Source organism: Pyrus communis, chromosome 17 (assembly GCF_963583255.1).
Source record: "Pyrus communis chromosome 17, drPyrComm1.1, whole genome shotgun sequence".
NCBI classification, from domain to species: Eukaryota; Viridiplantae; Streptophyta; class Magnoliopsida; order Rosales; family Rosaceae; genus Pyrus; species Pyrus communis.
Window position 1 is genome coordinate 18226879 of NC_084819.1, and position 13310 is coordinate 18240188.

At 37.1% G+C, this 13310-nt stretch overlaps 3 protein-coding genes across 3 annotated transcripts; all 3 read left to right on the forward strand.

The window, feature by feature from the left end:
* Nucleotides 1-3018: 3018 nt before the first annotated feature.
* LOC137722142 (senescence-specific cysteine protease SAG39-like) lies at nucleotides 3019-4289 on the forward strand. Its single transcript, XM_068461117.1, has 2 exons — nucleotides 3019-3496; nucleotides 3685-4289. Exons 1-2 carry the CDS (start codon nucleotides 3019-3021, stop codon nucleotides 4287-4289), a joined length of 1083 nt encoding a protein of 360 aa, XP_068317218.1.
* An 815-nt stretch (nucleotides 4290-5104) lies between these two features.
* LOC137721692 (senescence-specific cysteine protease SAG39-like) lies at nucleotides 5105-7526 on the forward strand. The gene is made up of 2 exons (XM_068460717.1): nucleotides 5105-5579; nucleotides 6925-7526. Exons 1-2 carry the CDS (start codon nucleotides 5105-5107, stop codon nucleotides 7524-7526), a joined length of 1077 nt encoding a protein of 358 aa, XP_068316818.1.
* Nucleotides 7527-8563: 1037 nt separating this feature from the next.
* Nucleotides 8564-10562, forward strand: LOC137723423 (uncharacterized). The gene is made up of 3 exons (XM_068462616.1): nucleotides 8564-8762; nucleotides 8872-9040; nucleotides 10220-10562. Exons 1-3 carry the CDS (start codon nucleotides 8703-8705, stop codon nucleotides 10465-10467), a joined length of 477 nt encoding a protein of 158 aa, XP_068318717.1. The 5' UTR covers nucleotides 8564-8702; the 3' UTR covers nucleotides 10468-10562.
* Nucleotides 10563-13310: the final 2748 nt, after the last annotated feature.

Genomic DNA, 13310 nt, shown 5'->3' on the forward strand with positions numbered 1-13310 from the left:
TATCGTCCTTAGTGTAGGTGTCCTTGAAGATAGTCCGCTAGCAAAGGATAGTGTCGTTATTGTTGCTGTGCATGGAATTTGAAATTGGATGCTTGGCTACAAAGTTAGGGCTATTGATTAAATCTTGCAACGTCTTGCTTGTGCATTTGAATCAGGTTAAAGATTTAATTAGGTCACAATCTTAACAGGATTTGCACCATCATTTTTTCAGGCAATTTACACAACTTTGCCGTCTCTCCTCTGATTTTTTTTTTTTTTTTTTTATATCTTCAAACTATATTCTGTTTGTAGGTGTCACATTATACATGTACACACATCAAGAAGTTTCATTTACTATACATCTGACTTTAATTAATTCAATTGTTGGACTGAGGAAATCTTAAAAATTAATACAATGGATGATCAATTTGAGATAATGTCACAGTAAGATTTTCATTATAAATAAATTTAAAAAAAAATCCACACTGTGTAGCTGTGTGAAAAGTTTTGAAATTTTATGGGAGCAAATGAGTAGAGAAATGTGGATTAGTTTTGTTTTATTTTGGAGAGAGAAAAAAAAAGTTCAAAAACAACTCAATAAATTATTCACAAATAGTTGGAGTCTTATGAGCTCCTGTCATATCATCAAATAAATAACTCCAATTGTGAAGACCGTCTAACACAAAGTTGTTCTTCTGATAGGCATGAACCAACTCGCAATCTGCTATATATATCATAAATTGCAAGTTATAGACCAAAATAAAGCCTCAAAAAATACTTTTGTTTATTGCAAGTTAGAAACCAAAATAAAGACTCGAAATACTTTTGTTTATTGCAAGTTACAGACCAAAATAAAGCCTCAAAAAAATAAGAGAACGGGCTTCTGATTATGGGCTCCGTTGTAGTCAACAACCCAAATCAAATTTGTAATTCAAACAATCTCCAGGGGCAAAATCGGAAGTTAAAAAAACCATGATTTGCTTTCTTATATAAAGGCTTTAACCCTAATTCTCTCCTCCCTGGTACATCAACGGTCGTCGCGTTCTCTCCTTCTACTCTTCCATGAAAACCCAGCCCCGTTTCTCTCTCAACCATTTCTTCTCCGATTGCCATTGATTTCTGATTCTGCAGTGATGATGAATGATAACCCCCAGGCTTTATGATTTATAGGTCAGATTTGATTTGGTTTAGAATTATTTGGTCGGTGCTGGATCTGGTCTTCGATTTAGATCTGCATCTGATTCTGTTTCGATTTTTTTTTTTTTTTTTTTTTTTATTTTGTATGAAATTTTAGGTCCGGATGTTTTTAATTTTAATTTGATGAGTAGCTTTTAGGGTTTGGTGCGAGGTCTATAGTTGCCGTGCTTCTTTGGATTTTGATGAAATTTCAGGTCTTTAGGAGATTTTGAGGTCAGTCTGTACTTTGCGTGCAAGCTTGAACGATCGTTCAACTTCGCCAACCTTTTTGTTTGCAATGTTGAAGTGGAATTCTTCTGTCCATATCATTTCCCCCTTTTTTTTTTTAATGGATTTTATTAACTCAAGCTTTTTTACACTAAGGTCTGGCCCCCTTTCGCTGGCCCAAGGCCCGCTTACCCGGTCGGAGCGGTCCGACTCGGTTCGATGGCCTGACCCGGTTCGTTCGGTCGGATCCGGTTCGTTCGGTCGGATCCGGTTCGTTCGGTCGGACCCGGTCGTTCGGTCGGACCCGGTTCGTTCGGTCGGACCCGGTTCGCTCGGTCGGACCCGGTTCGCTCGGTCGGACCCGGTTCGCTCGGTCGGACCCGGTTCGCCAAGCCAACTGTCCGGTTCAGCCGATCCGACCCGGTTCGCGGAGTCAACCATTCCGTTCAGCCGATCTGATTAGTTCAACGGGTCAACCATCCGGTTCAGCTGGTTCAATCGGTCAACCATAAGTCAATGTACCAGAGATATCATGGAGATTAATGTTGCTAGATAGAATTGTTAGGATTTGGATCCTGTCCTAGTCAACTGGTCGGGATCCTCTTGACCAATGTTAGTGGACCGCTGAATTTTTATCTAACAGCTACAATTATTATAACTTTTAGAAATTCATAAAAATCCAACGGTCTACTAACCAGGAGGATCCGACCAGTTGCATAGGAGGGGATCCAAATCCGAATTGTTATACGCACGGCATCGTCGTTCATTTTTTTTCTTTGTTACATTTGAGACTTTCGAACATTAGACTTATCCGCTTACCACTGAGCTAATTAATCCCAATGACCTAACTGTTATTCATTTTTCAGTTTTTTGTTTTAAGCTCGTATCAGAGTAACACAAGCTGTTAGGTGTCAAGCTTTATGAAATTGGGTTACAGACGTCGTTGACTAGTTACTGTTTGTTCTTGCACGGTACAAATTCCACCAAATATTCCTAGTGGCAATGCGACATCTTGTGGTAAAAAAATATCTAATCAAACTCATACGGTGCAAATTCATATCAATATATATATATATATATATATATATATATATATATATATATATTAGGAAGAAAATTATAAAATGACCAAGCTTGCCGTTGCTACTATCATATCGCTACGCCACCACCATGCCTTGCTGCTCCACCACCTGCCACGGCACCGCCGCTCTGTCGCACCAACACCGCAATAACAATCCAATAAGTGGCTTGTTGATTTTGATTTCTTCAATTAATGGTTTTTGCTAATCTTAACTGGGGCGGTTGCCTTGACAAAGCAGAATCATGACTAACTTCAAAACCAACAAACCCATTGGAAGATTCCAATGGTATGACAAGGCAATATTGGTGGAGCAGCAAGCCGCTTGCTGGTTGTGAAGGTATGATCCGACGTGTATGATCGTTTAGGGAGTTATTTGCACGCTAAAAATAGGATGCATTTGGTGAGTAGTGTTATTGCACGCGTAGAAGATCCCATGTCCGTTTTTGCATGTAAAAGTTTTGGTCTATAAAATCCCATGCAGATACCAATCCTAGCTAGGGCAAATTCTTTAGCACACTAAGATTTACCTTTACTCCAACTACGTCCTTACCATCATGGCTCTTCTCATCACAAACCAAGGCCAATCCCTCTGCTTGGCCTCATTTCTCATGCTCATTTTGGCCTTCTGCTCCTCGAAAGCACTTTGTAGTCGCCAACTTTATGGCGACAACAAAATCACGGTTGTCAGGCATGAGGAGTGGATGGCTCAACATGGACGCACTTATAATGATGCACAAGAGAAGGAGATGCGCCACAACATATTCAAGAACAATGTGGAATTTGTACAAGCTTTTAACAAAAACAAGGAGGGAAAAAAGTACACGCTCAGTGTCAATAAGTTTGCGGACAAAACTAACGAGGAAATTCAGCCAATGCGCAATGGCTACAAGAGAAAGCAACGTTCAGGGTTCATGTCCGACTCTTTGATAGCATCTCCTTTTCGATATGGAAATGTCAGTAATGTGCCATCTTCTGTGGATTGGAGATTGTCTGGCGCTGTGACCGCGGTCAAGAACCAAGGATATGAGTGTGGTATGCATGAATTCTTGCCTAATATCTAGTTATCTACACGAAATTATACATGCATATAACGTAATTTTTTTCTTCTAATATATACTGATTATATGCAGACAACATAAGATGTTTACGTTTCCAGATTTTCAATTTAATCAGTGGTCTTAGTTTCAATGACAATTTATCTAATTCAATGATATTTACAGGGTGTTGTTGGGCATTCGCAACAGTAGCAACCATTGAAGGACTTAACAAACTCAAAACAAGAAACCTAATTTCACTATCAGAACAAGAGCTAGTTGATTGTGACACGAGCAGTTACAATCACGGATGTAATGGCGGTAATTCAAAGGTTGCGTATGACTACATGATCAACCGCAACAGGAGCCTTGTAACTGAAGATAATTACCCTTACCAGGCTAAAGATGGAGGAATTTGCAAAACTGCTAGTGCTGCTCCTGCATCTGGTGCCATAACCATAACCGGCTACGAGAATGTGCCTGCAAACAACGAAGATGCATTGTTGAAGGCTGTTGCCAACCAGCCGGTTTCTGTTGCCATTGATATTGACGCAGAGGAATTCAAGTATTATTCGGGTGGCGTCTACACTGGACCATGTGGTACAAACTTAAGCCATGAAGTGACTGCAGTTGGGTACGGTACTAGTAATGATGGGACCAAGTATTGGCTGCTCAAGAATTCTTGGGGCAAAGATTGGGGAGAGGGTGGATACATGAGATTACAAAGAGACGTGCCCGCCAAGGAAGGGTTATGTGGCATTGCTATGGAAGCTACTTATCCAACCGCATAATAACTTAAACCACCTGCAACATCAGCATGCTGCTAATTTGTGATAAGTGTGATGGTTTAATTAAATTAGCTGATTTATTATTTTCTTTATGTTTATTGTTCATCGGTTGTAAAGTGCTGTTGTTTATAAATTAATGGATAATAATTGCTTTGAATTACATTCATGTTGGTATTTCCTTTCTCTCAAATACCTCAATTAATCCAAAACCGTCATGAAATTTAGAACCTGAAATTGTGTACATTAAATGTGGATATTCCGTTTGGTGACATGAACTTTATTTTGCTTGATTCTTTGATTTTAATGTTTCCAGTCAAATACCGTTTAATGTTCCAGTTAAATTTAGAACCTGAAAAAAACATTCCCAAAAAAATATCCATAACACTAAAACGTTCGAATCAAATAAACACAATGAGGATGAAGTAAACTATCAAATCAAATACTGCATAAAAAAATAATATAAAATCTAATACAATTGTAGTTCACGATGTAAAGATCACAAAAGGAGGGTCTTACAAATAAAAAAACATCATAAATGGTAGAAGATAAATGAGCTATATTTTTAGTACATACGATATTATGATTATTTACACTAAATGATGAGTGAGTAAAAAAAATAAACAAGTTTTTGTTGTTATTTTTGAAATTAAACCCATTTTACACCCTAAAATAAAGATGGGGGAGTTTATTGCACGTGTAGAAAATTCTTGGCCATTTTGCTTTGCATGTAAAATATTGTGTATAAAATCCCACGCCATGCTGAATGTGTTGTATACCAAGATAACTTATCTAAAGTACTCCAAGTGCTTACCAATATCATGGCTCTACTCATCACAAACCAAGGCCAATCCCTCGCCTTATTTCTGGTTCTCGTTTTGGGCTTCTGCTCCTCCCAAGCTTTTTGTAGTCGTCAACTTTCTGAGGACGAACAAATCATGTTGGAGAGGCACAAGGAGTGGATGGCTCGACATGGACGTGTTTACAAGGATGCACAAGAGAAAGACAGGCGTTACAGGACATTCAAGTCCAGTGTGGAGTTTATAGAAGGTTTTAACAAGAAGAGCGAAAACAAGTACAGGCTTGACATCAATAAGTTTGCTGACCTAACTAACGAGGAATTTCAGGCGACGAGTCAAGGCTACAAGAGGATACACCTCCCAGAGATCATGTCCAACTCTTCCAAAGCAGCTCCAGATACCAATTTTCGATATGAAAATGTCACCGATGTGCCAAAATCTAAGGATTATTTTTCAATTGGCGCTGTGACCACGGTCAAATACCAAGGGCAATGTGGTAAGCATGCAAGATTAAGCTATCTCTATGAGGTTTTACTTTCATAGATCATGTAATATGTGTTCTTGTTTGATTGTTTGAAAACACACGACGGTTATGTTTCCAAAATCTGAACCTGGATAGCGCATTCAACCAATAATTAATATGTTTATAGTCGATATGACCCTGCTCAAAAGCCAAGGTTATGACTGTGGTAAGCAATTTCTAGTCATTTGCACGAGATAATACATGCATGTAATGTAATTTTTTTTCTTTCTTATACTGATTATATTAAGACAGTGTAAGATGTTTATGTTATGTTGTCAGATTCTCAATTTAAGGGAATTTTAGAGATAAGGGTTTGTCAAAGATTATTTTTAGAATATAACTTGGAAGGTTTTCAATAACTAAAAAAGATCTTGAATTCTAATGCATTATGACATGTCACTTACAATAAAACCACAAGTTTTACTACAATTAACAAGAATGCCATATTTATTGTCTACAATGTAACCTCCACCATCAAAGTTTGAAAAGGTAACCGTAGGTTCATTATCACCCATAACCTCCATCTTCATTATCTAAAAAATGCTATCTTTATTGTCTATAACTACCTACTTTTTTTTTAATTTTTTTTTAATTTTTAATTTTTATATTTATTCAAATTGATATTGGGTGAAGAATGCACTAATTTAGGTCCGATAGTTTCGGTATAGTCAATTAGGTACATTATATAGTTTAGGTATGATAGATTCGGTACAGTCAATATTGTGCGATTAGTATTTTTTATGTTTTAGTTCACTAGGTTTGATAAATTAGGTACGTTATATAGTTTAGTTCTGATAGATTTGGCACGGTCAATTTGGTTCCAATTTGTATTTTTATGTTTTAGTTCAGTAGGTCCGATAGATTCAGTACGATCAATTTGGTATGGTTTGTATTTTTTATGTTTTAGTTCATTAGGTCTGATAGATTCAATACGATCAATTTGGCACAGTTTGTATTTTTTATGTTTTAGTCCATTAGATCCGGCCAATTTGGTACGGTTTGTACTTTTTATGTTTAGTCCTTTAGGTCCAATAATTTCTGCATAGGCCTTATACATTAGTTATGATTTACAAAATGCTTTTCAATTTTTCTGCATGTTTGAATCCCTTAAAAGGGTAATATAGGCAAACTAAAAGTACAATAAATTCATAAAAAAGTAATTAAATTCTAACATGGAATATATAAGCTGACATGGACACAAGTTAAAGGACTATTGTTAGTTTTTCATCTTACATACAGTACTATTAAAAACTTGGTCTTTTTTAGGGATTAAAATGAAGTTTTTAAATAATTTATCTAACTCAAATGATATTTACAGGATGTTGTTGGGCGTTCGCAACAGTGGCAACCGTAGAAGGGCTTAACAAACTCAAAACAGGAAACCTAATTTCATTATCAGAACAAGAGCTAATTGATTGTGACACAAGCAGTTACGATCACGGCTGCGACGGAGGTAATTCAAAGGTTGCGTATGACTACATGATCAAAAGCAACAAAAGCCTTGCAACTGAAGATAATTACCCTTACCAGGCTAAAGATGGAGGAATTTGCAGAACTACTACTGCTCCTGCATCTGGTGCCATAACCATAACCGGCTACGAGAATGTGCCTGCAAACAACGAAGATGCATTGTTGAAGGCTGTTGCGAACCAGCCGGTTTCTGTTGCCATTGATATTAACGCAGAGGAATTCAGGTATTATTCGAGTGGCGTGTACACTGGACCATGTGGTACAAACTTAAGCCATGAAGTGACTGCAGTTGGGTACGGTACTAGTAATGATGGGACTAAGTATTGGCTGCTCAAGAATTCTTGGGGCAAAGAGTGGGGGGAGAGTGGATACATTAGGTTACAAAGAGACGTGCCAGCCAAGGAAGGTCTATGTGGCATTGCCATGGAAGCTACCTATCCAACCGCATGATAACTTAAAAAAAGTTTTTTTTTTTTCTTTAATTCTTGAAAAAGGTTGAAATTTAATAAAAATTCTTGAAAAAGGTTGAAATTTAATAAAAATATGATGTTAGATTATTGTCCTTGATGTGTTCTTAATTCAAATTAATTAATGAATATTTTATTTAATGTCTCCTATTAAATATTTGAATTTATTAACATACGCATTTTAATTTATTTTTTGATCAATTAATTTTATTTAAGATTCTTTAAATTTGAAAGACTCAATTAATGTATCTAAATGTGTTTGTTTTTTAGACAAACAATAATACCTACACTAAGAGAAAGGGGGTCGGTTTAACCTTACAATGAGTTAGTAATAATGTAATTCAAATTTGCTTTTATCAAGAATCGAACTGTGAAGAAAAATAACACTAGACTTTTGTAGTAAGTAACGATTAATGTACCTAATACCAACATGTTCATTTGTATCGGGACATCAAACCCGGCGGACGCTACATCTCGCCGCCACTCTCCGCCGAGATACGAGAGGTCGCCGGAGCCGGTCAAGGCTGTGTCGTGAAACGCCGACCTTCCGAGCACGCGAACCATGTGGGGCTCGACCATGTGCTTGCCGCCCAGGATCTTCAAGATCGTGGTTTTCCCCGCGCCGTTGGATCCGATGAGGAGGCATTGGTCACCGGCGTTGAGGGTGAGATTGAAGTCCTCGATCAGCGGCTTAGATCCCGGCAGCGGGTGGCTGTTAATTCCTGGGTAGGTGAATTTTAAGCCATTGATCTCGATCGATGGCTCGGAGTTTAGCTTCACACCCGTTGGCGATGAATTTTTAGGGAGAGGGAGATGAGATTAGGAGGGAGCAAGTGTGTGTGCCGACATGAAAGAGTCGTTAAAGCTTTCGGCGATGGACGAGTTTGGTTGTCGACTCAGTGGAGGAGGCGTGGATAGTTCCCAGTCACAAAATCGGAACTCGGAAGCTACGAACTCGGTAGTTTGCCGTGTCATCCACTGACAAGCAGAAACGTTGCTGCTACTCACACAGGCAAATAAGGCGCCAACTAACTTGGAGGCTCCGGATCCGGTCACGGGGTTCGGGTCGGACCCAACTTCTACGTCACGAGTCTTCTCTCCAATACTCATGAATCTGGACTGAAGGTGTTTTTCTTGGATTCCGAAATAGCCCTTGGAAATGGCAGCAATTTACAGTCTCTACATCATCAACAAACCAGGCGGCTTGATCTACTACAATGTAACAATACCCTAGAGATTTCAATTTTCCCATTTATTTTCCTCTGTTTTCTCAGCAACCAAACATGAAAGTTCACGAATTTCGATTGTTCTTTTGGAAACAAAATTAGGATTACGGATCGGCGGGAAGGATGGGCACGAACGATACCTTGAGGGTTGCCAGCTTGTGGCACTCGATGCACGCCATTTCTCAGCAGCTGTCGCCGGTATCGGGCTGTTTCGGAATCGAACTCCTTCAAGCTGACACCTTCGATCTTAATTGCTTCCAATCACTCACTGGTACATTTCAAAATCTTGACCTTTTTCCCTTTCTCTAGAATTTGTACTGTAATTTAACGGGTTTCGGTCGCATTGGCAAAATTTGGTGAATTTTGTGGTTAACAAGCTTGAAAGATTTGTGTTTAGGACTAATTTGCAATTGAAATATTGAAGTCTCACTTAAATTTAATTGATTTCAAATTTGCAGATTGTAAGTTTTGTATAGAATGTACAAGGTAAAGTTAGTGAGCCTTTGAATTGGGTGAGCTTAAGTTGAGAAGATTTTGTATCGCGGAATAAGTTGGCTATCTATCTGTTGCTAGTCCTATTTGTGAATTCTGTTGTGCATTGCAGTAGTTCAGGACCAATTTAGGTTGTAATTTAGGTTGCAATCTGGTGGAGAATGCTCAACATTGTCATCGAGCAAGTTGATTTCCGCGATGTCTGACACAGCTAATGGCAGTGCTCTTGTAAGCCATTTAGTGTAAGATTTGGGCAACTTATATCTTGTGGTTCTGTAATTTGGAAGATGGGTACGCAACGAGTGTTTCGCAAGTGAGGTGACTGCTAAATATTGGGATTGAGTGAGTTGATCTGTTAACTGACACAACTAATCGTGGTGCTTTCGTACGCCGTTTGGTGTCAACAACAACATCTATCTTGCGGTTCTGTATTTTGAAGATGAGCTATGGACACGAGTTTTCCTCTATGTAATCTTGCGTGATGTTATCGATTTCCACATAACTAGGATCTTCTTTGTTCTAGTTATAGAAAGCGTGAAACTTTTTTTTTTTTTTAGCTCGTTCTAGTTTCTATATGCTAGATCCCAACACTGTACATCTTACACATCTTGACAACCACTATACTTGAATTTCATAAGGCGAATGAGTTGGTTTAGTATCCTGGATATTGACTCGGATCCATCTGCCTGGTTTGGAATTTGTTCAGCCCGAAGTTTCTGGTTGTTTGAGTGCTGACAAGTGTTATTGTTTCTGATTTTAGAGTAATTGAGTCTCTCTTACGTTAGGCTTGGCCTTTTCATTCCTTTTGAATCAAGACATTCTTATTGAGCAGGATGTTGGTTTCAATTTCCTTATGCCTGTGGCTGTTTAATTTATCCTGGGAAGAGAACATTTTTCTGGAAATTTTGAAGGTGTCTTGGATTGTGAAAGTGATGATATATATTTTCACCATTTGCAGGGACAAAGTTCTTTGTTGTCTCTGAGCCTGGGACACAGCACATGGAAGGTCTCTTGAAACACATCTATGAGTTGTACACGGATTACGTCTTGAAGAATCCCTTCTACGAGATGGAGATGCCTATACGATGCGAGCTCTGCGTTATCAACTTAACACAGGCCGTACAGAAGGATCGTGTCGCATTGTTGGCCCCGATGATCTGCCGGAGAATTTGTATGGTATCTGTAGTTTACAATCAATATCTCTAGTATGGTTTGAGCTTACCTCGACTTTGGTGTTCATAATCAATCAGATATGGGCATTGACTAACTCAAGTTTTCATCCCAAATCGCCGTGTATTCATTTCCAGTTAAAGATTACAACGGCTGTTATGTGTTTCTGCCTTCTGGTTAAACCAAAAGAGGGTAAAAAAACAATTTGATATTCTATCACAAAATAAAATCATGAGAAGTAATGTAATTTCACACATTAAATTTTGGACTTTTTTTTTTTCAAACCTCGTTCACATGTAAAATTAACTCACATTTCTCTCAAACGTCTCTCTTTGTCATATATTTTCTTCATTTTAAAATTTTTATATTCACACACACCTGGTGTGTGATTTTCATCTTTTTTTTTTTTTTCTTTTTCTTTTGTTTTTGGTCTGAAAAGTAAATTTCATTAATCCGAAAGAAGGTTATAGGCCAACACATAGCAAGGCAAAATAAATCCAAATGTATTGGGGGAAAATGGATACATAAAAATCCAACCCAATTAAATAAGCAAAAACGAAAATCTACATCCCTAATCTCGGACCGCATAATGAATAAGTAAATTAATTGTCAAACACAAGCATACATGTCAAAGAGAGCAACAACGTGTAGTATTGTGTTATTTCTCTTAAGATCAAACTAATATAAAAGAACAACGATTATGTCTTTGAAAAAACAATTATGAAATTAGAAAACCAACAAATGGTTGCTTCTAGAAAACACTAGTTGAGCTGCTTTGTCATGCACAGCATTTAAAGCGATGACAATCAGAATCCTCATCTGATTATTTCTTTTGGTCGGTGGGTTCATAGGTGGCTTCTGCTCTCGTTGTCTCAATCTAAGAATTCTTTCGTAAATTAATTTTTTAGATTAAATTTGCAAACTATGTAATGTATTACCAACAAAAAATAAACACGTTAATAATAATCTAATCATCAACAACCATATCATTTGATTTATAAAATTTAGTATAAAATTTTAATCTTCTTAGTATTACTTTTCTAATAAAGGTGAAACCTATTGGTTTGGTACTGCCTATGCCGGTGACCGATCACTGTCAAACTGGAAAACTAAGATCCAAGTTCATCCCAACATTATCCAACGCCCAACAGTCCACACCAGCTGCAATAAATTTTCTAGCTAATTGGGTCAAAATTGTTGCTTCATTCAAGCAGAGTATCATGAAATCTTCCCTCTTTTCCTTTCATTACATCTGAAAACGAATGGTAGACCTTATTATGACCGTCCCTCATTGGTTGTCCGCGGATTCCATGATCAATAAATGTATCCACAGCCTTTTGTACCAAATTTTCCTCACACGTTACTAATTCCCCTGGCGTAGATCTACTTGTTGTTAAGAATTCATTATATTTCATAAAGAGGATTCCATTTATTTTAATCCAATTATTTTTACTAGGCTCATTTTTAGTTACACCCTTTGGAACTTTATTTTGATCTCACATTGCCCCTGTAACTCAAAAGTCACTAGTTTGCTACTTGATACTCAAAATTCGTTCAATTTTGACTTTGAACTCTCTTTTCTCCCCGAAACTTATAGTTCGCCTCCTAAAACATATGTAGAACAATAACACTATGCACATGTGCAAAAAAAAAAAGGTTATAAATCTCCATTATGCGTTAACTTGCAACAATTAGAGAATATTAAGTTTAAAATAAATTGAAGATAGAGAAAAAATAAAATATAAATTGGTTAGCCTAGCGCACCCAAATCAAACCACATAAGAAAGTAATAGATCTAAGGTAATGTGAGCGAATTTTGAGTTTAATAAAGACAACTTTCGAGTTTCAGAGGGTAAAATGGAATCAAATCGAGTTCCAAGGGACAAAATGAAGTGAATTTTGAGTTTCAAAGAATAAAATGATAATTTTTGAATTACAAAGAACAAAATAAGATTAAAATCAAGTTCTGGATGACATATCTAAAATAAGTCTTTGTACTAATTTAACTGTTTACCTTTTTGGCAGCCTTGTACTGATGTTTGAATTTACGCAGCTTTTGGCTCTTCCCTCCAGAGCGTTGAAGGAGCAGAGCAAGAACATAGCAGCCAGCAGTCTCAAAGACCCAAAACAGTTGAAATTTTAGCAAGAATTAAAATGAAAAAGAATTCGTTTTCGTAATTGGGTTATTATTTGGGTACCCAGATTCCTGGGTTTTTCTTTAAACCTATATTACAACATGGACATCCCCCCACCTCTTTTTTCAATTTTTCAATTTTTGTTACCGAAAAAAATAATATTACAACATGGACACTGATGAAAAATCGACACCGATAAATGAAGAAGTATCTAATATTTCAGAAATTTAACTGTTTGTACGGTGGTGATTGTCATTGTCACTATAGAGGATCGAAAATAAACAAAAGTATAGTAACAATTAGTGTGCAAAAATCATTTTCGTTACAAAAGCGCAGAACACCTAAAAATTATTTTTTAGAGAACAATATTTGGTTACTTAAAAATGAGAGGAGGAATTCCTTCTCAATACGCTTCATCACCAACTAACCGAACTTCATGCTTATGCCAGAAGAGTTAATGTTATAAATAATTTAATAAAGATCATCTTTGCAAAAAAGTTAATAAATGAGATCGCTTTTGGTTATCGAACTATGTAAAAACAAATGAACGGATTTTATAAAAGCATAATGAACCGTCAATCTATTTACTACAGTTGATTGAATAAACGATCTCGTTTTTAATTGATTTTTTGTTCTTTACAAAGTAATTTATAATGTTAACGGTTTTCATCATAAGTGACACATCCCAATCCGGAAAAGTCCACTAGGACTCCGAATCGAGTTGTGCTGGCTTCGTCACCCGGA

Bases quoted from the DNA above. Each gene is read 5' to 3' on its own strand.
- LOC137722142 (XM_068461117.1), top strand. From the start codon at position 3,019: ATGGCTCTTCTCATCACAAACCAAGGCCAATCCCTCTGCTTGGCCTCA. The intron at 3,497-3,684 runs GTATGCATGAAT...TGATATTTACAG, and splicing joins GAACCAAGGATATGAGTGTG to GGTGTTGTTGGGCATTCGCA.
- LOC137721692 (XM_068460717.1), top strand. From the start codon at position 5,105: ATGGCTCTACTCATCACAAACCAAGGCCAATCCCTCGCCTTATTTCTG. The intron at 5,580-6,924 runs GTAAGCATGCAA...TGATATTTACAG, and splicing joins CAAATACCAAGGGCAATGTG to GATGTTGTTGGGCGTTCGCA.
- LOC137723423 (XM_068462616.1), top strand. From the start codon at position 8,703: ATGGCAGCAATTTACAGTCTCTACATCATCAACAAACCAGGCGGCTTG. The intron at 8,763-8,871 runs GTAACAATACCC...AAACAAAATTAG, and splicing joins GCGGCTTGATCTACTACAAT to GATTACGGATCGGCGGGAAG. The intron at 9,041-10,219 runs GTACATTTCAAA...CACCATTTGCAG, and splicing joins TTGCTTCCAATCACTCACTG to GGACAAAGTTCTTTGTTGTC.